Raw genomic sequence first — 24,624 nt, 5'->3', positions numbered from 1 at the left:
ACAAACAAGCAATGTTAGGTATTATGATGGTATAATGTCCTTAGCTAGTCTGCTGGGAACATTGTCTTGTGTTACCATGTGACTCATCAATTTTGTGCAGTCAAAATGCTATTTCATGGTGTGTTCACCCTCAGTCTAAAGAGGAAAAATTGAGAGGTGTTAACTGAGTGTGGATAATGTATTCTAATGCCACAGTGCTGGGGTACTTTTAGTGGTATTGATTCCACAGTGAAAGGAGTACTCAAAATATGTATTTCATCACAAAAGCAAGACTATGGCTAAAGAAAGCAAATCTAATAAAGGAGAAGTGCTGTCATTATGTCTTCATCATGTAGTACAGAATTCCACTTGAACCAGCTTGACTTCTGCTTTCTCAAGCTGATATATTAGAAGCTTTAAACCTGATACATTTATTTCTTCCCTTAAATATGAAAGTAAAACTCTCTCTGGAATGGCAGGCTATTTAAAGTTCCTCACTAGCATCTGAAGAAATGTTCTGGAAGCTATTAAAGGAAACAGGTAATGAACGTAGAATTACATAAAAAAGGGGGGAAGGTCAAAGATTGTTTAGGAGAACTTTTTGCTTTGATTTGAAGAATGCATTTCCAGTTTTTATATGATTTCTTTGTACAAAGACTGGAGTTATGTTATGAAGCTGTTAAGGTCAGGAGGTGAAGGAGAATCAAGGAAAGTTGAGGATAAAAACTCTTTAGTTCTCTGAGGAGGAAAAAGTGCTCTCCTGCCAAATATAAACTATTAAAAAAAACAAACCAAAAACTAACAAAGAGTACGCTTTCTAACTTTTAGGACTGGAATGGTTGTTTCCTGGGAAGACTGTTAAACTTTCCAAGCTCCTGGGTTTTTTTACTTTTTTACTACCTGAGTCATCTTTGAATTTCCTATATACTTATGTGAATGTATGTGACAGGATTTTCACAGAATATTTTCTTGCAAAGTCTGCTAAAATGAGAGTGATTTTCACAGATTATTTTCTTTGAGCTTTTGAGGACTTTGTGTCAATATTTTGCCTTTCCATATAGATGCAAATGACAGTTGGAGACTGGAATCTAGCCTTTACGTGCAAAAATATTATGACTTGCAAAAATAAATTGCATTTACTATTAACAAAGGGTCTAGGAGTAGAATATTTGTTCACTGAGCCACAGATTTTATGCATCTGTGATTTTGTCATTATAAGAAATGTAAACCTTGTAATTAAAAGCAGTTCAGAATCCAGCAACATCTGTGAGTAGCTTTTCAGTAAAGATCTCTAGAAGATGATGTCTTGCAGACTTGTAAGACATGATAAGCCTTGAGGCAGTTTATTATGTCAGGATATTCTGATATTCTGAACTGCAAGTCAGGTATCATAATGAATTTATTTTGTGATTTCTCATGATTATACACATTTTATTGGTCCTCTCCCAGAAATTTTTGTCTCCTGCCTAGCATCTCAGTTAAAATACTAAGCTATACTGTTTTGCTATGTGTTTGTTCTTTGTGGAAAAAGCATCATTTATGTTTTTACTATTTTTCATTGGTGGATAGATAGTATACCTGTATTTGATCAAGGATTTAATAGTGTATCACATTTTTTTGTTGGGGTGTATGCATAATGGCAAATTTGCTCTCTGCTTCGCAGCAATCAGCAGCCAGTGTATGTGTTTTGGCATTTATATGCCTTGCTTTATACAGAATGGGATACATGTTCAAAATTTCCATTTTGCTTAGCTTTCTGAAAAATCTCAGAATAACGTCTTCTTTTTAGCTTCTTGCTCACTGACTAGATGGGACTGTGTTTGGCTAGGCCTTCTGAGGTAATGAGAGCGTGTTTTAAAAGTAGAGAGCAAGGACTGTTTCAGATAACATTTGCCTTTGGCCAAACAGTTCTCATGATTTGTTAGAAAACCACAGTGTTGCTCTTGTGGTTTCTTTGGTATTGGTGGTTTTCTTGGTGTTGATGGGCTTTGCTTGCTTTGTTTTTTAATTATTTTATTTCTGTGCTACCCAAAGTAAAGAATGTGTGTCTTTGTAACTCTGAAAAACTTCTGTGTTAGGTCTTTTCAAAGTCATGTCAAATCAAATCCTTTTCAGAGGAAGAACTGTAGATTGTTTTGTTCTCCCCTTTGGAAGTAAGTACTGAAGTGGCTTTGGCCCACAGTTTTCTAAGATAAACTGAGTCTGTTACATCAATCCTGTACATTTTTCATAATGATTTGATTAATTAGATGATAATTGCTGTCTAAACATTTATGCTTCTTATCAGGTATTTGTAGCATTATCAATGACCCAATGACTTTGGGATAAAACTGTCACAGAGTTTTATACAAATCTAAAGTAATAATTAAGTTTACTGTTTCCAAGGTTTAAAATAGAGTAGTATGTGCAACATTACTGTTTATTTAAAGTACAAAGCACATAAAAATAACTTCACTTAGTGTATCATGTAAACTTTTGGAAATCACTGACTTCACCAAAAATATCTGCATATTTGCTGTATCTTCTAAGTGCTTAAAATATATAAGAATCCTTCCTGATACTAAAAAACAAATACCTACTTAAGTGACATAGGTAATATATCAAATCCATATTTGCTGAACTGTGTTCTCTTCCTACTCTTGCAAGGCATGAATATTTTGTAGCAAGGGGTGCTTGTGGATCCCTCTTTCTTAAAGAAACAATTGGCTTCTCTACTGCTATATTCTTGATACATTGCTTGGTACATATTGGAGCCCATTGGGATTTTGGGGAGCACACTCCAGCCAGCAGATAGCATATTTTAAATTTAACATGTGGTAGCTAAATGATCCTTGATTTCTTGAAAAGTTAGGTTGAAGTCAGATCCAGTTGTGTATGGGAAAGTTGTTTCTTACTACATCACCTACACAAGATGAATCAGAATTTTCAATTTCCTTCCACCTCCTCCTTATAAATACTCTTTGTGTATATATATATGTGTGTGTGTGTGTATGTATGCATTTTGTGAATGAGGTTGGCACTGGCCCACCTCTCCAACCTGCCAAGGTCCCTCTGGATGGCATCCCTTCGCTCTAGGGTGTCAACCACACCACACAGCTTGGTATTGTCAGCAGACTTGCTGAGGATACACTCAATCCCACTGTCCATGTCTCCAACAAAAATGTTAAACAGCACAATATATCTACAATATATCTACTCAAATGACAGAGTTGTTTATTTTTGTTATTCTTTTTGTAATTGATGGTGAGAAGAGATGTTAGATTATCTGATAGAAACATGGGAATAGCAAATAGGTTTATTTTTTTTTCCCCAGGTAGATCTACCTCTACTGTCCTGAAGAAAAAGGAAGAAAGGATGGTGATAGTTTGTCACTTAGGCTATTTCCTTATTTCATTTTTCTCCAAATTGCATATATAAACTGTTAAGTAATTATTTTTTTTCTTTTCTTTCCATGCATGCTATATCTTTTGCAAGGGGTTCTTTAGCATAAGGAAAGAGTTTATCAGGATGATAGCATTGCAGATAAAGCCTGTTACCTTTAGCAGTACGTTTTGCTTGAGAAAAGGTTATACGTATTGTTCTATGATGTATTTTTTTTATATTAGGCAATTATACTTTTAACTGAACTCATCAGAGAGAACTTCAGAAATACCAAATTGAAGCAATGCCTTTTACCAGCACTTGGGGAACTTCTTTATCTCATAGCCAGGAAGGTAAGACTGTCTAGTGATCCTTACAAAGTTAACAAATGTGAAAAAAAGTTTCCCACTGAAAAGACCAAAAAATAAAGTTCCTTTTTCATTTGCATGCCTAGCAGTTTCTTGTCCTTGTATATTCTGGGATACTTTCTCTACGTAAGAAACATGTTAGTCTGATCATGTGCTTCAAGTACAGAGTTTTAACTTCATAAAATAATTTCGTCAGTCACCATAATGACTGCTGGCCTCCCAGTGGCAGATGTGTTAGAACATCTTAGTTAGAGACTGATTGAATAGGATATATGAATACAGCCTATGATATCAATAATGTTTCTAGTCCATTTTAGATCATATCCTAGCACAGTTGGATTCACATGCTGTGGAAAAGGAAATAGAATTATCCTGACTAATTTCAGATGGAATTACAGTGATTGCTGACTGGAACTGATTTAAACCTTCATTCTAGAAACAGTAGTTTCACATTAAAAATAAGCATAGGTTATTTGTAGAAAATAAATGCTATTCATAGTAGGTGACATGCTATTCATGAAGATGACAGCTCCTCTAAACCCTTGCCTTCTTTTCCCCTTTTCAAAGAGTAAAATACTTAATGTTACTTATTAGAAACAAAGGGGACTTCGAACAGAAGAAGCCTAGCCCTAGCTTCTCTGAAGCCTTTTTATTAACTGCATCATCTAATTGCTCCGAATGCTATCATGTTAGTTACCAGTCCACAAGGTCACTTGAAAAAAGAATGAAAATACCAAATGGATCTCTGTTTTGATTTACTGCAGTTATGGCTTTGTGCTGAGCTCCCATGATTTCTTGTCCTCATCCCGTAGCTCCTTTGCATGTTCCACAAGATTAAATGGTTGCCTTGTTTTCTGTGGAATAGCAAGCATCGTCTTAGTCTGGTTAGGCAATTGCCAAAATATCTGTCAAACACACAGTCACAAAACTTGGTCTAACGTTGAGAAATCATATTGTGGAAAATACATCAACAGTCACAGTTTAGTTTTAATACTTCCCCAGTTTTTGTTGGGGGGAATATTTTGCACCTAGCATCATCAGACAGATTGAAAACCATGAAATTTTGAACCACCAGTAAAACCAAATAATCTTAAAACTCCAACTTGAACATTTGGTGACATTATTTTGCAGTGCCTGCTTTTATTATGAAATGAAACTTCAGTGATTGAAACAAAACTGTTTACACTGCTCTATAACAGCAACATCATTGACATGCATTGACCCTAATAGATTTATTTTTTCCTTCTGAAAATGTGAACTGACAAACTTTTGAGTTTATATGTATTTATGAAATTGAGTGTTTGAAACAGGATAACTTGTATTTAAATGACAGCTCTAGCATGTTTCAGAAAGGTCTGTAGCTATGGGTTGCATTGCTTAGACTGTTTATTTTAATTATTTTTTGTTAAGAAAAAGCCCTTTTTAAAGCTTTTCATTTCTCTATACTGTAACTACCTGACTTCAGAATACTGAAGTGTTGTAGGCATTTAGTTGCTCATGAAACTGCAGAATAGTAGTATTGAATGTCCTTGTGAAGATCACACACTAAGTCAATTTTATTTAATAAGATGAAATAAAAATATTTATTCCCTATTTATATATTTAAACAGTACAGCTTTATGCCTTGTCTAATTTAAGACAAAAAACATAACTGCATCTGACTTGTTAAGAATTATGCACAAAATGTATTTCTTTTCTTTTTTCCATGTTCTCTTCCATTTTGCTGTTCAACCTGCTTGGTTGTTTTATCAAGCTGCTAAATATTTCTAATATAAGCTGTAATTTTTTAGGAATAGGGCTGATTTTATTTATTCATTCCCTTTGGGGTTTTGCTAAGTGTTTCTAGGTCCAACTACAATATTAATATTAAATAGTGCTAAAGATTATTTTTTTTTCATATGAACATTCAGTAAATCAGAGAGTATAAAACACTTAAAATCAAGTTCAGCTATCTAGGTGTAGCATGATTCATTAGAGTAAATACAGGATCACTGGTTGCACTTCTGTGGCTTAGAAGATATGGGGGGAAAATCCAGATAATTATTAAGGTTCTCTGCAATCCTAAGCTCTGATATTATGCGTGTACTTGCATATGAGATCTCGTAAGTAGATCTTATGCTTCATCTCTGCGTTTTTTTTTCTGAACAGAAGCCAAAAGCAATGCACAAGTAGCATGAGCAGACCCCAGGGAGGATGTTCTTAAGTGAATTGCCTTGAGGAAAAACTTTCAAGTTCTATGTAATATTTTAATTCATTTCCTGCTGTTTGTGTTATTAGGGTGCAGAACCTAAAGTTTAATCAAAATCAATGTGGGCTGTGAGCAAAAAATAGGAAGATGCCCAAGTGTTTGGTGATATATTTAAATTTAGTAAATGTCAAATTGTGTAGGTATGTTTAGGTACATTAATTAAGAATGATGCCAAGTTTTATGCACCTTCTGCCTTTTAAAAATGTCTGATTCTAGTTAGAGTAAACCTTGCAGAAAGTCATTAATTAGTCTGAGGAATGGAAGAATTATTAATATTTCAGGACTGCACCCTTTCTTAAGACTTTTTATTTGATAATACATTTAATATATATGGTTATGGAAAAACTTTACATAATTTCTTATTAAATTAGATTATTAAAATGAGAAACAGACCCATGCCAGTTCCAGCATAAGCTGTCATTTTAATTCAGTCTTGACACTTTGTCTTGTCCTGCTTTCTCCAGGGGAAGAAGATTCTACTGTTGCCTGTTAGAAAGTAATCTACCATCCTTCTTTGAAACTTGGGCTGCATTTTCTTAAACTTATACACTAAGTCTTGGAAAGTAAACTGTGATTAAATGTCAACATGTTGTTACTCAGATTAGATGAAGGAACGTAGTGGATCTGATGTCTGTTGGAGGGCTAAACACTTTGATTATTATTGTCTGTATGTTACCTCCAAGAAAAAATGTTCTGTACCTCATAATAGAAAGTTAGCAGAAATAAAAATTAAAATAATGGGATATTTAACATACTAATTTTCTCTGTCAATGCATGTTGCAAATAAAGTTTTGATTTATTTTCAATAAAGAATGAAAATTAATTTTAAAAGGCAATTCAGTAATAGTGTTTGCTGCTAGTGTGCCATGCTGTAATTAAATGCCTGACATTACTTCGTCATATATGCTGAATTAATGTATTAGGAGATTCAGATGTGTTTCTGCATCATTAACCCCAACCTTGCCTATCCTATGCTTGTTATTAAACCAGTTAATTAGAAAGCTAAACATAATTTACCACCATAGTTGATAGAGTTCAGGAAATGTATAATTTCTGAAGGAATGGTTGCTTGTCATCTTTTCTGTACTTATTAAGACAAGCCACACAATAATTTTGTGGCTTGTCATTTTCATATCATCCAATGCCTATTATTTCTAACTTTCTTTCCTAGAAGAGTAAATTTTTTTTTTTCACTTGTTAATGTCTCATTGTTACTAGACTAGACAAGTTAAATCTTAATTATATCCAAGTGTCCTCTTTTAAGCTTGAAATTTTACAGTAGGCTACTGGGGGGTGGGCGGGAGTGGAGTCCATTAATCTCTAATGGAAGAATCAAACCCCTAATTCAACTAGCAGTGAATTAGCCTCTGCAACAGGGTGGTTTCAGGAAATATACACAAAGATCTTGGAACAGTATTGATATGTATTAAAGGCTATTCCATACAGTAAGTTTTATTAAACACTTTGTATTTCCCTGTATGATTTTGAATACTTTTTTTCTGAAATAAAAGTTTTGTGTTTTTTTTAAGCTGCCAGATAAAAGTAATTTTGTTTGGTATAATTAAATCACATTTCAAGAGAAGCATTACTATTTTTAATAATCAATTGTCTCTTTCTGTAATAATCAAAATTATTGACAGGAATGCAAGAATATTTTTTGTGTGTGTGAATAAGAAGGAAGCTATGAAACCCAGAAATATTAGGGCAAACCCTGTTATAGATTTTGCAGTCTATTTAAATAAGCTAATAAAACATCAGTTTCTGTATTACACATGGAATAAGATTAAATAGTAATACTTCTCTGGAATTTTCTAACCATATGCTAATTTGAAATGTGTATAATAAGAACCTTATTAAGAATCTGTTCTTCAGTTTTTATGTGAGGCTATTGTGATTTATTTTTTTTTTTTAATTCAATAATTTGTGCTGTTGGCTTGATTTCAGGAGGAAAAAGTGGAGCACACCAGAGAATGTTGGGTTGTTCCCTTAGCTACTTACACTGTGCTAATGAGGTGTCTTCGGGAAGGGGTAAGGCTCTTTCATTGTCCTCAATAGAATTTCTCCACTGTAATAACCCTTTAGGCATTGTGTGAAGTTTGTAGCCTGCAGCACTGCGGTGTCTTGTCAACCGAATATTGCTCTTGAATTTAAGTAATTGTGATTAAGACCATGACCTAAGCAGAAGGTTAATTTAAAAATGCAGTGTTGTTCTCCGTACATTCAACATTTATGTATTGCTGCTTTATTTTTTATGAATGGGATAGTACTGTTAATAAATACGGAATTTATTAATGCTGTGGCTTTCTTTAGAGATGTTCTGCACAGTTTTTACTGTGCAGTCTGAAGTGGCTGATACACGGTTTTTGAAAACTGCGTTGCTCTTGTACGGGGTTGTTAGCATTTTTTTGTGGCCAAAAAGTCATAATTAGTTTTTTTGTATTGCACATGTGCTATGCTGTGTTTTTCACTTTTCTTGGTAATGACCTAGCTGTGTTTGAAGAGGAGAAGAAAAGCATGCATATAGTTCCAATTTGTAAAATGAAAAAGATTTGAGTAGAGGGTTGGCATTTACTGTTTATATTAGACCACTTGGCTTTTTCTTTGCCCAAGGCAAAGCTCAAGGCAGAAAACATGTGGGAGGTTGCTGGAGGGCAAAAAGCAAAAGAAGTACCTTTTCTTCTTTTTCTTCTTTATATATATGTGTGTGTGTGTATATATATATATACACATATATATACATATACACTATATATATACACATATATATATACATATATATATATAATTTTTTAGATCTTTATTGTCTACAGATTGTGATTAATAGAGAAAGAATCTAGATGCATTTTAACATCTTCAAACCTCTATGTGATCAAGAACACACAACTTTGTTTCTATTGTGGACTATTTCCATCTCATAATTCGAGTAAAATGTCATTCTAAGGCACATTAGTGAAAAGCTGTTTAATTCTAAATTTAATAATGGCAGACTTGCTATTTCTAGGTATTCCCTGTAGAGACATCCGTAAGACCCTAATTTATTCCTATAGAATAAAAGAAATTCTTAGTTCTGAAACATACAAAAATTTTCTTAATAGCAAATCTTTATATATTTTTTCTTGAAAAAAATAGCACAAAATAGAAATGCATTTCCAATAAGCTCTTACAAAACATGTAAGAGCAGGACTACTGCAGTAGATCCATCCAGATGATAGTACACTAGTCTCTTCAGTCTGTTGCATTATTTAGTGAAAAAGTGGATCTCACAATCTTCTGCGCGGTGGCATCACTGACTTGAAGCACAACCACATGTTTGAGATTTTTTCTTTAAAAAAAAAACAACAAACATATCTGTTGCTGTGAAACTGTAGAATATTTTAGAATGAAATGGACCTCCTGAAGTCATCTAATCCACCCTCCAGCTCAGAGCAGGTTGGAAGAGATCAGATTGCTCAGGAATATCTGTTTTACTCTGGAAATCTGTAATGGTGATCCCACAGCCTCACTGAGCAAGACTTGGACAACTTTCATACTAGAAAAGTTTTTCCTTGTATATGTCCGACATTTGCCATGTTGCGACTTGTGGCCATTGTCTCTTGTCCTATGGCTGTGTACCTCTGACAACATCTGTCTCCATCTTCTCTTTATCCTTTGATCAGGTAGTTGTAGACAGCAATAAGATTTTCTCTAAACCTTCCTTTCTCAAGGCTCAACAGTTCTCTCAACTTTTCCTCACGTCATGCGCTCTGGCCCTCTGACAAGCCTGATTCCTTTATATGATGTGGACATGAGTGGCAATGTATGTTGTATGCCTTGACTTTAGGGAGGCCTTTGACACCCTCTGACATACTCACTTTATCACCACATTGGTGAGGTACAGACTGAACAAATGGAAGATAAGGTGGGCAGGAAAATTCACTCAAATGATCAATGATGTAGTGTCCAACTGGCAGGCAGTAACTAGCAGTGTTCCTCTAAGTTCAATACTGTTTAATGCCTTCAGTAATGACCAGAGTGACCAAATGGATAACACCAAATTGGTGGTGGGTGCAGCATCAATATGCTTGATGTCAGGGCTGCTAGTCAGAAGGACTAGGACAGGCTGGAGAAATGGGCTGATAGGAACATCATTAAGCTCAACAAAAGTGAGAGCAAGGGCTTGCTTCTGAGATGGAATAACCCACTGCAGCAGTACAAGCTCCCTAGGAAGTAGCTCTGCAGAAAGGGTCTTGGGGGTACCAAAAGAAAATTGAACATGAGCCAGCAGCATGCCTTAGCAGTGAAGGCAGGCTATGGCAACACAGGCAGTACGAGCAAAAGAGTAGCCAGCAGGTTCAGGGAAGTGATTCTTCCCCTCTGTTCAGCACTAATCATAGAATCATAGAACTATTCAGGTTGGAAGAGACTACCATCATCCCTGCTCTACAGAATTCTCCCCTTAACCATATCCACCAACACCACATCCAAACGACCCTTAATGAGACCTCATCTGGAGTGCTATGTTCGGTTTTAGACTTCCTAGTAAAAGAAAGACATTGACATTCAAGAGTGGGTCCAGCAGAGTGCAACCAAGATGATAACTGGAAGAAAAATCCCTAATGTACAGAATTGTTATGTTGTATTAAAAAGCATAATAAACAATATTGGCCCAAATATTGTCCCTTGATAGTCCCAGCTGCCACAGCTGATCTTTGCACTGCTGATCACAATCCTTTGAATCTGGTGGTCCAACTAGCTTTCTATGTACTTGGTAGTACGCTTACGTCGAGGTCTTTGCTAATTGGTTAGATAGGAAACAGAGAACCTTGTTAAAGCTGAAGTAAATTAAAACCACTACTCTCTGGTAGTCTACCCATAACTGAAGCTTGTCCTTTTGATCAGTGGGTTTTGCTCTTGCTAACTTTTGCCCTCTATGTATGTGCAAATAGCTTCCAGGAGAATCTGTAATTTTTCCAGGGTCAGAGTTAGGGATTCCTCTTCTTGCTCTTTGGAAAGTGGGCATGCCCTTTGTCCCCTGCCTCCCACTGCCCCCAGTCACCAGGATTATTTCCTGATCACTATAAACATTTGAAGATGTGTGCTCCCTCACAACAATGCCCATTGGCTTCCTCAGCAGTTTGGTTGCATCTTTTCTGATACAATGGATTTACATGTGTCCAGTTTGCTCAAGTGTCCCCTACCTCTGCCTTTTTGCCCTGTAGGTATACTTCACTCTGCCAGATTTTGCTATTTGTCACATGGGTATGGAAGGCCTGAGAACAGTAAAGATTGAGGCTGGGAAGACACTGACGTCCTCAGCTTTTTCTGTGTCATAGAACCATAGAATTTTTTGGGTTGGAAGAGACCTTAAAGATCATCTAGTTCCAACACCCTGCATTAGCAGGGACACCTCTGCATTCCAGTGCTGTTGAGGTGGAAATTGATATTTGGTTCAAGCAGAGAACTAGTGTGTTCCATGATATGTCAAAATAAGGAAACTGGCGCATTGAAATAAATAAGCCCAATTTTATGTGTTTGGTCTTGGTATAATGTTGCAGTCCGTGAGAACCCATGCAGTAAATATTACAATATTTATTTACTAATCTTTTCCATCAACTCTTTCTAGCAGCGGCACACACTTCCTGTTCAAGGCATCTGTATTGATTGTCTGCATTCAACTTTTAGATACTTGTGTGCAATCTCTAAGATATCAGAGTCCTGATTTCTGCAGCTGAAGTGCTTAGGCCTTATGCTTCCTGTCTTATGCATTCATGAAAGATATTTCTATTTCAGAATGGATATTCTCATTTAATATGAAGTGTCTCATGCTAATGTGAATACCCTTTTCCTTTCAAGCATTTTACTTAGTTTATTCAAAACTCTTTTATTAAAAGTACGCTTGTCTCCTTCCCCTCAAATATATTGTCTGTTATTTGAATCTCCTCATTGACTCTGCATATATTTTTTTTGTCTTTCATTATCAGATCTAATGTTTAACCTAATATGAACTGAAATCTCAGCTTTAGATTCTACTTTACATTTGCCCCTCTTCACACAGTTATGTTCCAGTCAATCCTTTCACTTTTCTGCTTCCACTGTTTTCTCCTTTACATTTGCTCCTCCCTACCTTCAGATCCTCTTTTAAAAACAGTTTTTTTCAGATAGCCTTCTTAGAACTAATAATCATTCCCATATCCAAACTACTTTTTAATGTCTCTTATAGTATAGTTTTGTTTGACTTGGTCTGGGTTATGTTGCTTAGACAGGATCCTTCATTGAAACTAGATAGCCAATTCAGAAACAGTGTGCAAGGCTAATTTTAAGTCTTAGTGTGTGAAAGCAGAGAGGAACCATAGAAAAAGCTTTCAGCAGCTTGGAATCTGTCAGGGCTTGTGAATGTAAGGTACACAATTATATAGAATTCCAGTAATAACTGAATAGAACCCAGAAATATTATATATGGGCAATAAACTTGCATGGATAAATTAATATATAAAGCTAAGCTAATTAGCTGTATCTGACTTATAGAATGTGCATAGTTCCCTACTTTTTTAAGCATGACACCTGGAGAATGTATTTCAATCAGAAGAATTTTGTCTCTTGGATGTGCATTTTTCAAGGTACTATATAAACAAGACTTTTAACAAATTAGAGCTTGCCAGTAAGCTATATAGTACACTTTACCCTCTTTCATATGGCATTCTTCCTCTATAAGGGAGCAAGATATAAAGCCGGAAGTTCTGGTTCTGAACTGATGAAGAATTTTTATAATAAAAGATAACTTTAAAAATAATTTGAAAATATATACGAGAAAGCAGTATGCTTTATAATGTATATTCTTAGCCAGAGCCATTCCTTTACAGTGATTTTGGAGGAGAATAAAGTCATAACTGTTTTCTCAGGAAATATAGGACAGGCTATCGTACAAAAGTGATAGTCTGAGTCATATGCATTATCACTTCAATTTCTTCTTTACAACTTAATTGTCTGGTTTACTGACAGAATTTAATATTTTTTTCCGTAAAATGTATTCAAAAATTTTTATTTCCAGGTGATCGTCCTTCTCTGTGAAGCCTTTATTTTGCAAATTGTTACCAAATTAAGGTTTCATTCTTAGGAGTGCTTAGAGTAATACAGCTTTACTTCATTAAGTTATGTTTGTAGTTTCTTTTTATTCTCTCATTTTAGATTAAAGGAACAAGTCTTTGGAAGTTGATTTAGAATAATGGTAGAATTCAATGTTACTTCCTGAATCTTTCAGCTTTTCCAATGTTTCTTTATCAGTATTATGCTGTTACTCAAGTCTATGTATTTATTCACAGTATAATATGAAATTATCATAAAACATTTTACTTAACTTTTATACGAAGTTATGATATTTTTAGGTATTATGTTGGTTACTGTGATTACTGTATATTTAGTGCCTCCAAAACTACTAGTGCAATGTTAAGTGTTTAACAATCAACAAAAATATCCAGTAGGTTCAGTTATTTAAAAAAAAATGAAGATAGGTTCCTAGATGACTTTCATTGTTCACCTCCCTCCCAACTGGAACAGAAAGACTTGAATAAAAGAAGTTTTATTTACTCTTTTGGTATTTGCTTTCTTGTCCTTAGCTCTAAACATCCATGACTTTGGAAACATATAGATCTGCAAGTGTTCAATATGGCTGAAAATCAGGAGCTGTATCTTTAAGTGCATTTTATAAAACTGGTTGAAATCTAAACACAGTGAAAGTACAGTATATGCTTCTTTTTGATGCAGTTCCATTCATAGATTTAGATTTGATGCAGTTCATGATATAGACAGAGTTTATATCATACTGCTTTACTCATCTTGAAGATCTGTATCTGTTCATTAACATATGTTATATACTTGTAACATGACAGGATGACTCCTTCAGTTAAGAGGAGAAATATTAGTTTAGGTCACGCTTCCCTTCTAGAGAGCTAATTAAGCAGAAAATATTACAAGTCTGGTTGCTTAGACACTGCTCTGGAATAGATCCCAGAGGAGCAAAGATGGACAATCTCAAATGACAGCAAGTGGAATTACTCCTTTTTCTAGCCAAAGCAGCAAGACTATCTGGCACAGGGTTTAACTCCTCTCAGTGATGACTGAAAGGAAATCAAGCACATCTTCATGGCCAAAGTTTATGAAGAAGAGCTTTCATTGTATCTGGATATTTGTTAACATTTGTAATAACAGATATCTGTTGTATAATGCCTTGATTATGATATCTTAATTGAATTACAGTGCACTTATTAGCTGTTATCTGCCTGCTTAAAGTAGCAGTGGAGTTCTGTTTGGCATTCTTAGTTATGACTTCATATATGAAAGGTTTAACTTGGCTATTAACACTTAAATTGTGGATTTGATTTGAAGTTACTTTAGCAAAAAAAAAAAAAAAAAAAAAAAAGACTGAAATTCAGAAGTATAATTAAAAGAAGATTTTTTGAGAAACTGAGTTTGGTAAATATATATATGTATTTGTGTATATAGGTCTTCAATACATCAAAATGATACAATATATTGCAGTAATAAAAACTGTAAAAACAGGGAAGTCTAAATCCTCCTTGGTTTCATGGCTGTAAATCAGAAGGAAGACCACAGAAATCAGCGGAGTTTTTTGAAAAAGTGTAGCTAGTTTAGATGGGAATTTACTTGGGTATTTCTTTGAAGTATTTTGAGTGGAGCTGCAATTCTTCAGAAGAACAGGAAGCATTAGCATGAAAATGGTGAATACAGGTGGTTTTTAACAGTATTATACTAGAGTTTCCAAGTATTTCTACATCAGTGTGTATATTTTAGAATACCCAAGTCAGTAGAATGAAGAGCAGATATTGAATATATTTTTAGTGAAGTGTAAGTTCTCTCCTTCTGGAAGGCTTTTATACTGCTTTCCGAAAGGTTTTGTTATCACTGCTCACAGTTGTTGATAGTTCTGATTGTGAAGATAAATGTCAGAAATCCAAAGGTTAGTATGATAATGTGAAGATTAGTTTAAGGAAAAAATCAATTAGAAATTGTGATGAATTATTTGTAAAGCCAGGCTATGAGCTCAAGAATGTAATCTAAGACACTGTTGAAAGACTTTACTTATTGTAAAGTTAAACATTTGAGATAAGGTGAGAAAATCAATGCACAGTCAAAAAAGCTATGAATCTCCCAGTTCTGATAAGGTAAAGACTCTAGTTTTAAGTGAAAGAAGAGTGAAAGAACCAAAACAATTGAACAAAAAGATAACAAAGAAAGGGCATGAAGGGGAAAAGAGAGAAAGTAGAGACTGGTTTTAAGTGATTTGTATACGTTCAGCTTCCGCTGGAGTCAGCAAGTTTTCTCAAGAAAGAACTGCTCCCATGTGATGTTTGTGATGTGCTGATGGCTTGTGATTATTCTGGCATTATGGTTTTTTATTCCATGGAGATGTTACAGTATGAGTAGCATTATGTAGATATTAAAGCTACATGTACAGTGGCTTTCTACAAATTATTTTGCAGATAAAATTATTTTATTAGTATTAAATATGTGAAGGATACAGAATCCCTTACAGAAATTTAGGAACTGGTGTAGTAAACAGGACCCATTGGCTTATCTTAAACATTAGTCAGTATTGTCTGTTTCAGAAGAGGAAGATAGGGGAGTTATAGAATAACATTACTTGCAAGAAGGCTTTTTCTTTATCCTAGGCAGTTTTTGGTTCTTCCAAATAAAGAGGGTTTGATGCAATTTCACTTTTCTGAATGTAACTATGTCTCATAGTCTTGCTAATCAGAGCCTGTTGTAGTGATGAGCTTGATATACAGACATTCATTCATAAAGCACCGATCATGGAACACCTCTAACATAAGAAAACCTTGTTATTTTTAGTGACTCTGTTTAATTTGGGTGGATCATTTGGAGCAGAAAGATTTTGTATTAAATTGTAATTACATTAAATTGTCTTTACAGTAGAAGAGAAAGTAGGGGGAAGTAGAATCTGTAGCTCTACATTTGTCACAAATTGAGGTTTCCTATAAATTACTTTGGCAAGTTTCAAATAAAATTAAGAAACCACGTTATGACAATATTAATGGAATAACAAGGACATAGGCAGCAGTTTAAAAAGAAATCAGGAACATTAGAAATACTTGCTTATGAGTTTTCCTTTCCTCTCCTTCCTGTAGGAAGACAAGGTAGTGAACCATTTGGCAGCAAAGATAATTGAAAATGTTTGTACTACTCTTTCTTACCATGCAAAAGGATTTATTACAGCAGAAATTGGACCTGTCTTGTGGTACCTTTTCACACATTCTACAATAGATTCTTTGAAGATAACTGCTGTTTCGGTAAGGAATTTCCTTTCATGATATAGAAATATTTTGGGGTTTATTTTGAAAAGCATTCTGAACTGAAATGGAAATTATTTTGAGCACAATTTCTGTATGAATGTGTATTTATATTTGAGTTTGTATTGAAATATATTTATAAAATTTCTGAATTTGAAAGTGCATGTGTTAAAGTTACAGTGCTTACAGAAAGTCCTTGTAATTAATCATTTTCTGGTACCTATATTTTCTGATGCTGGTGATGATATTATGCTCTCTATCCTGAGCCTCGTTTGAGATTCCAGATAATTTGATTCTCTCAAGACTGTAAGGTCAAGGTCAACCACTGATAAATCTTTTCTTTTCCATAGCATTTATGCTATGGATAGGTAGCCTCTCTTAAGCAATACTGGAATTGACTTTTTCCATAGCATCTGCTAAGAAGGAAGTCTTTATGCATCTTATCTGAAAGGCAGGTAAAAAAGTTTAAGACGAACCTAAAACATGAAGACTTTATTACAGCCTATTTTTTTTTTTTTCCCTGTGTCCATTGACAGCTACCACTGCTTACTAGTCAGTGAGGCTTTTTTAATTGTTCAGTTCAGAGGAACAGTGCTGGCATTTGTATGTCGCTTCCAAGTGAGGAGGTGGAAAGTATAATAGATTTTGAGTTCCCCAGTTTGTTCACCTCTTGTCACTGCAACTGTGATAGAGCAACCTGATCTCTATGGGCTTCTTGCTTAACCAGGGATGTTAAATGTGGTGACGTGTAGTAAGTTACCATATTTATATTGTAGTTAAAAATTGAAGCATCTGGCACTCCTGGGTTGCCACTGATACAACTTGCAATGCTATTTTTCTTTTGCCAAGCTCTTACCTCCTGATTTTTTTTAATTTTTTTTTTCCCTTTATAACACAAAGACTTAGTTGTCAAAGCCTATCAGTCCTTAAAAATGACTTTAGAAACCCTCTTATAAATTACATATATTGGGACAAAGCAGTGTGTTTTAGGAGGTCATGATAGGTTACAAACACCAGGATTCCTTATAGAAACTCAGCTGATTTGTGGGACAACCTTTCAATGGCAGTTGTCAAGCTAAGTGAGAAAGATGTCTTTTTTATCATTCTATTAACTTTTCTCTGTCAAAGTTCCTTAGGAGTGTGGGCTTCAGTGCCAAGGCCAGTGTTTTAAACAGATGAAGTGTTTTCACATCCTGTCTGCACACTGAGTTCTGTTGAGACAAAAATTTCTACAACATCTCATGCAAATCTGTGATATAAATGCACATATGAACAATATAAACAAAAAACTGTGAAGACAGTGGGCTTACTGGAGTTCATACCTTTCTTTTGGGTAGTTACTGAGGTTTTAGTCATGCTGGAGATAGGGCTTGCTCCAGACTAACATGTTGGAGAGTTGTGAGTGAAAGCAGCAGTGAGAGAGACTGCAAGAGTAAGAGATAATAACTCTTCTACATTCTGGGTCCAACTGCTTTGTTTCTTGTTTTTCTGGTCTTCGTGGAAAGTATTGCTATCCACGTAGTCCATTCCATTTACTACTTTCAGACAGATCATTTCACACAAGTATGCTTGGGTCTGAATGTGTTCCTGGATTTCCCTCTCCACTGTTTTAGAGATTGTGTCCTTTGTCTTAAGTCTGTGGTTTAATTATTTTACACTGCATATGACATGAATTGGACAAAGAAGCTTCTAAAGTAGGTTGCAGCAAGGTGATAGTCTAATCTTTTTTGCTGCTTTGTAGTGAAATACTAAATTAACAAGAGTGAACTTATTTATTGGTTTTATTACTATTGAGTAATAATGATGTAAATCATGGTTATGTGTTACTACTGCTGGGTATTTCGCTATATAATCTTTTAAAAACCAACCAACCGAACAATATTGAAATCATGCAGAGCTCTTCTAGAGATTTCAGTAGAGTAGTAATTTTTAAAGTAAAATACTAATGTATTCTCCAGGTATATTGGACTGTATGATTTCTATGTTCATTAAATTGTTGCTATAGACATGTAGGCGTCTTTATTCTGCATGACCACATAAATTGGGATCATCAGTGTCCTACTGTATTCTATCATAGGCAGTCATTCCTGCCTTGTTTGGATGTATCCTGAAGGATTTATTCTTGACTGACATCTATATTTACATGTAGAAATACGTTTCTCTTAAGAATTACGTGTGTCATATCTTTACCTAGAGCAAGCAGTCTGCTGAGTATATCAACAGTAAGACACTCTGAAATTTTACTTATTATTATTTTGATCAATAGTAAAAATATACAAAGAAGATTCTCTGTTTTCAATCTCTGGAGTCAAGCAACAACACTTTACCTTGTCCTGCCTGTCAGAGGTGGCAAACAAGGACTGTGTCTCAGTATTTTTGCTCACTTTAAAGTCCAACATGCCTCAGGTAAATATCACAGATTTTGCCTGTAGGAAAGCTAAACCTTCTTATCATTTTGCTAGACTCAGAGAAGAAATAATTCTGTAAGATGTAAAAGTGACATTCTGACAAGCTTAACAGCAGGAAGAATATTTTCTTACTGGAAATAACATATTATTCCAGAAAGTTTAAAAAAAATAAAATAAAAAAAAAAATTAATTTCACTTCCAAGAGATGGCTTTTTCTGCTGGAGGAAGGGTAATGAAACATGAGCCACTTCAGTAGAAACTAATTGAGGAAAGCTCAACGCAATCTACTGGGGGCTTGTAGTTTGTTTTTTTCTTAATAATTGGTACTGATTAGTTTATTTTAGAGACTTGGGTATTGCAAATACGTTAATGCATTCATTCTCAAGAGAGTCATGGAGTTAAACCTGAAAGGGTGAAGGTTATCAAGCCACTGTATGGCATCTTAGCCCAGAAGGCAATAGATGGGACATAGATGATCATAGAATATGTTGGGAGGGACTGATGAGGATCATGATGCTAGGGTTGGAGCTGCTGGGAGACAAGGTGCTGCTTAAGGCTGCACAGAAAGCAAGGGCAGAGAAGCCAATTCCAGGAGAGGCTCTGCCAATGCCTTACTCTCACTGAGATAATTTTCTTTTCCAAGACCTCTGCTGAGAGATGACGGTGTGAGATCTACTCTTGCCTCTTCTCCTCACTGGTTCCCAAATTCTGCTCCACTGCCTTTGACCACCTATCTCCACATGTCCACATGGATCTACTGAAGTGATTTACGATACTTTGTCTTCTGTGCCCCATTAAACCCTATTTTTTGCTGAAGAGTTTATTTACTCATGTAGCAGAGCAGTCTGTGCCATACAAGCTAATGTGAGTTTAAAGCTTCTCCTGTTTCAGCTGTTGGTGGTCTGGAGCTTTCCTGCTGTCTGTAAAACTGCAATATGCTCCTAGAAGACAGCTGTGTCTTTCCTACCAGATTTGCCTGGAGGTCATCTAATCGCCTGTGTCTATGGTCACCATTTTTTTACGAGGTCTGTAACAGAGAGCCAAGGCATTGCCAAGTCTGCATACACCACATTAGCACACCAGGCTAGCTCCATGTTATTTTGACACAGTCTGTCCATAGGTCTCAGCAGTCCACTGGTAACATGACCCTTGAGCATATGTTTAGTGAATTCACATACATCCTGCCCACTCCTTTTGGAAACTCAAATTAGAGCTGAAGGGCTGGACTGTATCCTTGGGGAAATAGAACATGCTGTACTAAGAAACTGAGTGCCCGTTTTAAAAGATGGGAGAAGAAGGGAGTGGGGAAAAAAGAAGGAAAAAAAAGGCTGCAGTTGACAGGGTTCTTGGACCAGACAGGACAAGGAAGAACAGAACCAGAGTAGATGAACAGTGTCAATAAAACAGCTGTTTAAAAATCCTAAGTTCTTGATTTATTGTCTTTTTTACTTGCCTTTTGAGTTGTTTGATTTGGTTTTAGTATGTTTTGAGTAATGTTTCAAAGGGCACTGGTGAACTGGGCAGTTTCTGAGGTTCCTACATGGAAAACATCTCTGATGATAGTATTGTGTGGTTATAATTGACTAGTTTCTCTTAAATTAGACCTCGGTATTGACTGCACAGCAAGTAAGCATCAATTTCTAAATATAGCTGGTCTGAAAAGAAGAAAGAAGTGCTAATATTCCCTCCCTCTCACAGAAGAAATTTGCCTTCTAAGTTTTTCCCTAAAACCAATTCTGATTTTCATGTGACTCAAATAATTGACATAATCTGTTTTCCTATCAGAACACCACATTCAAACCAAAGAAAACTAAATTTTAGATATCCAAAGAGTCTTATTTTCTTTCTCTGGAGAGAGAAAAAGCCATTGCATTATCTTGAAGGATGCATTTCCAGAGGTATCAAAAGGAAAACCTTTATTGACTTGGAGATTAATCCACCCTGGAGGTAATTTAGTAATGTTTGTTATGAAATAGCTAAGTTAGTATGCACAGAACAGGTTTGTGCTCACTTCAATAAAGTCAGGATCTGCAATTTTTTGTTAGAATTGTTTTAATCACTGATATTTGTAAATCAACCACTTGAAGAATAGCTTGCATGTTTACTATGCTAAACACTGTTCCTTAACAAGTATCTAGATCTGAAGATAGACTTCAGATAAGTGAGCTGCTGCTTATGATTATGATCCGTGAGAGAAAAAAGATGCCCACCTCTATGGGTGACCAGAATTTCTGTGGTGTGTGCCATCACTGTATTTTCTGCTGCCTGTTCTCCTTTCCAGTACAGTGTTAACTGATGCTACACTCATTCTGTGCTGATAAAAGACTCAAGCATGGACTATGCTGCTCCATCATTATTGTTGTCTAGAGGGAAAGAGTAATGGGACTGCGTTTGATGTTGATGTACCAAGTATTTCAGTTTCAGCTGCATGGAGTGTATAGCAATACATTAAGAAGAATTCAGGTCTCTAAAAATAAGTAGCCTTTTCCTCTAATATTTGTCTTAAGAATGAAACTGTGTAAATTTATATTCCTAAACTATTGGAAAACTAATCACCTGGTTTTATTCTGCATTTTTTTAAATTGAGATAATAATCCTATTAGATAATGATTTATTTATTTTTTTCACTTTTTTAGGCTTTATGCAGAATTACTCGTTGCTCACCTAATGCTTTCCAGGGTGTCATTGAAAAAGTGGGATTAACAGCTGTACTAAATTCCTTGGCAAATGGAATATGCAAAATTCAGCAGTACATGCTCACCATGTTTTTGGCAATGTTGTCATCTGGGATTCATCTACAGAGGCTGATTCAAGAGAAGGTTTGATTTCTGATTAATATTATTCACTGGCATGGAATTTCACTAATGGAAAGTCAAAGTTAGGCCTGGTAGTGCTTTTGTGTTTTTAAAATGCTTAACTCAGTGATAGATACATAGCTGAATAGACAAGATGAGAATGGAGTTATTTTATATTTTTATTTGCTTAAAATCTAAATTGTGAGGCATATAGTTTTTTCTTTCTCACAGATCTTCAAGAGCTGGTACTAATGGGTATATAAATTGCTACAGCAGCTAGAATTCTGTTGATTCTGAAAACTCTAACCTGACCATAACTGATAATGGCCCTAAGGAAAAACAATAAGGAATGCACAAGGAACACTATTTGACATAGCTCTCTTAGACATTTAAAAGAGAAAATAATGAGTGTCCTGATTGAATCTATAGCCATACTTCATGTTCTCCTTAAAGGACCTTAGGCCAATTTGTAAGTGAAATGTCTTGCAGAAATTAGCATTTTAATAACTTTGGGTTTTCTTTTTAGAGTAACTGAATAAAACTGCTGGTTCTGATTTATGTCTAATATAATTTTTGGAACAGATGATTAAAAGCTTTCTAGTTTGATCACCAAATTATTCCATGTTTAGAGGAATAGTGTTAATTTTTTTGGCAGTAAGTCTACACAATTCATAAACAACAGTAATCCCTCTCTGCTTGGAAAGTATAAAAGCCACAAAGAAAACAGGAACTCTAGCTTATGTTTTCATCAGATACTTTGTTGTAATGTATGCTGTAACCTGACAGTCATCTTGACTATAACAGTCTATTAGGCTTTAGTTGAGAGAGATTAATTTGGTTGCTATACACATTGTTTTAACAACAATGTTTAAATTAAATAATAATATACCGTTTTCCACCTGTCTCTTCTTGCAGCCTGAAATCACTCATTCTCTTGCAAAAGTCATATTTGTGCCTTGTCAGAACTGTCAATATGTTCTTCTAAATGTGTTTCAGCTGGCCTTAAGCTTTCCACTACAACAATGCTAACAGATGGCAAATTATGCAGTAATGTCAGTTTTTAATAGTGTATGTTACTGTGAGTTGGTGGTATGGTCAGAGAATTATGTTTAAAAAATATTCACTTGAATGTTCAGCAAAAAAATGCAATGTGTAGCAATGATGTGGCTGCAGGATGATGTATGCTGTGAAGAATTTCTTGTTTATACAGGACTTAGATGGCTAAAAAGGACTCCCTTTCTGATGGTCAAATTTTGACATTATAAAAATAATGAACTCTGGAACACCCAGATTAGTTATAGGAAAATAGAAAGTTCTTTGTTGGCATGTAGTACAGTAATGACTGAAACTTTATGGGTTTGAAATTGCTGCTTAATCATTAATGAGTTGTCATAGGTGTTTTGTGAGCAATTGTTGCAATTTGGCAAATGAGAAACTGAAATATAGACAAATACAGACCTTTTAACAGCATATATCAAACTAATAATAGAAGTGAGAATAATACCCAAAGTTGTAACTAAAAAAACATGGTGCTTTAAAACTGGTAAAGATTATCTAGTCTTCTGTATGTGCCCACATTTGGTAACTACGTCTGCCTTAAAGCTCAGATCTGTATCTTACACAATGTCTATTTTTCTGAAATTAGATGGTAGGATTTTGGAAACAGAAACAAGATTCTGATTTTTCTTGGAGAGGATCTAAATATATAATCCTGTTCCTGAACTGAACTGCCTGGTACTATCACATTACGTGGAGTAATAATATTTTCTTGTTGAAAACTGAATTTATTAATCCATGTTCTTCTCACTAGTCCGTAAGCATGACATGCAAGTCCCCCTTAATGAGAGAAGGGAAAAGAAAAAAACAAATTGGTCATGTTGGCCTACAAGGTGTTTTTCCTTCAGTAGAATTCTTCTACACTATAGCTGAAGGCCCAGAAAGACCTTGGTGTTGTACAGAAGGTATTGGGCAAGCTTTGTGACCATATTTTTAATATAACTCTAAACAAATGTATTAAAGATGCTTAAATATATACATTCAGGCTGAAGATAATTTAGCTTTGTATATATTACCTGGAAACTCCCTTACCTTATAACACTTAAGGCTGCTCTTGTTTTCTAAACCTTCAACAACAGCAATAAAACCAGTTACAAAATAAAAGCCAGAAGACAAAGGAAAAATGCAGTTGTGTGATCATCTGTGCTAGTATAAATCTTCAGAGAATGACTGTAGCTAAAAGGGACTATTTTTTGTTTCTCTGTGATACAGAACCTTTCTATTTTAGTTTCTTGTCTTGGAAGCAAGAAAAGCTTAAATGATGTTTTTAAAATAAAGTGTGGAAAAAGAACTCAAAATCAAAAACTATACTATAGCAGTAGATGGATGTCAGGATTCACCTTTGAATAAGTGAAAATCAGTCATACAACTTTTTGAATACAGTTAGGTTCTCCCAGAGGTCAGATAATGGGGTGGGCTGTTTTGTGTTTTTGATTGTTGTTTTTTTTTTTTTTCTCAAGTACTAATAAGTACAATTTCTTAAGTTACAGGAATACATGCTTACAACTACATTGTTTCTTTGCTTCCCTGCCCCATTGGCCATAGTCCCTTTTTGTCTTGGTCATATTCAACTATGACACTGAAAAGAAAACACTGTTAATGTGTTATGAAGGTTGTCCTCATATTTCAGTTACTTTTAAAAATTCTTCATCTTTTATCTGATTGTGGACAAGTAGCTACCTCTGATGTAGACGGTTTTGTCAGTATGAATTTATAAAAAGATAGAAATGCCTATAACAAAATCTTTCTCTCTTTAAACTTATCATATTATGAAAGCACTTGCAATGCATAGAAAGGGAATTTGAAAATACCCAGCCATACAACAAACAATTGCTATGGCAACTTCAGTTATTGTATAGTGAAATAGTGGTCTAACTGTTTTCCCCTTGTGTAGCAAATTTTAAAACATCATTGCTTTTCTGTTATTTGTTTTAAACTTGCTTTTCAGTATTACTAAGGGTATCCAATATAAAATCATGATCTTGTTGCAGTTCACAGTGTGTTCACTTGCAATGAAAAGAGTGTTCTTAGACTGCAGATTCTCCATGGATATATCAAACAGTTGCAGTGGAAGGAAGAACAATGTAACAGTGGAAAGATGAATAA

At 35.0% G+C, this 24,624-nt stretch overlaps 1 protein-coding gene across 2 annotated transcripts in view; it reads left to right on the top strand.

The window, feature by feature from the left end:
- Positions 1-24,624, top strand: part of ULK4 (unc-51 like kinase 4) — a 227,382-nt gene that overhangs the window by 37,919 nt on the left and 164,839 nt on the right. For both annotated transcript variants that reach the window (XM_051612810.1, XM_051612808.1), the window contains exons 17-20: positions 3,585-3,692; positions 7,900-7,983; positions 16,098-16,259; positions 21,304-21,486. In XM_051612810.1, coding sequence (XP_051468770.1) covers positions 3,585-3,692; positions 7,900-7,983; positions 16,098-16,259; positions 21,304-21,486 — 537 coding nt within the window. The remainder of the gene's footprint in view (positions 1-3,584; positions 3,693-7,899; positions 7,984-16,097; positions 16,260-21,303; positions 21,487-24,624) is intronic.

This window comes from Apus apus, chromosome 2 (genome assembly GCF_020740795.1).
Source record: "Apus apus isolate bApuApu2 chromosome 2, bApuApu2.pri.cur, whole genome shotgun sequence".
NCBI classification, from domain to species: Eukaryota; Metazoa; Chordata; class Aves; order Apodiformes; family Apodidae; genus Apus; species Apus apus.
This window is presented reverse-complemented; position numbering and strand designations above follow the sequence as displayed.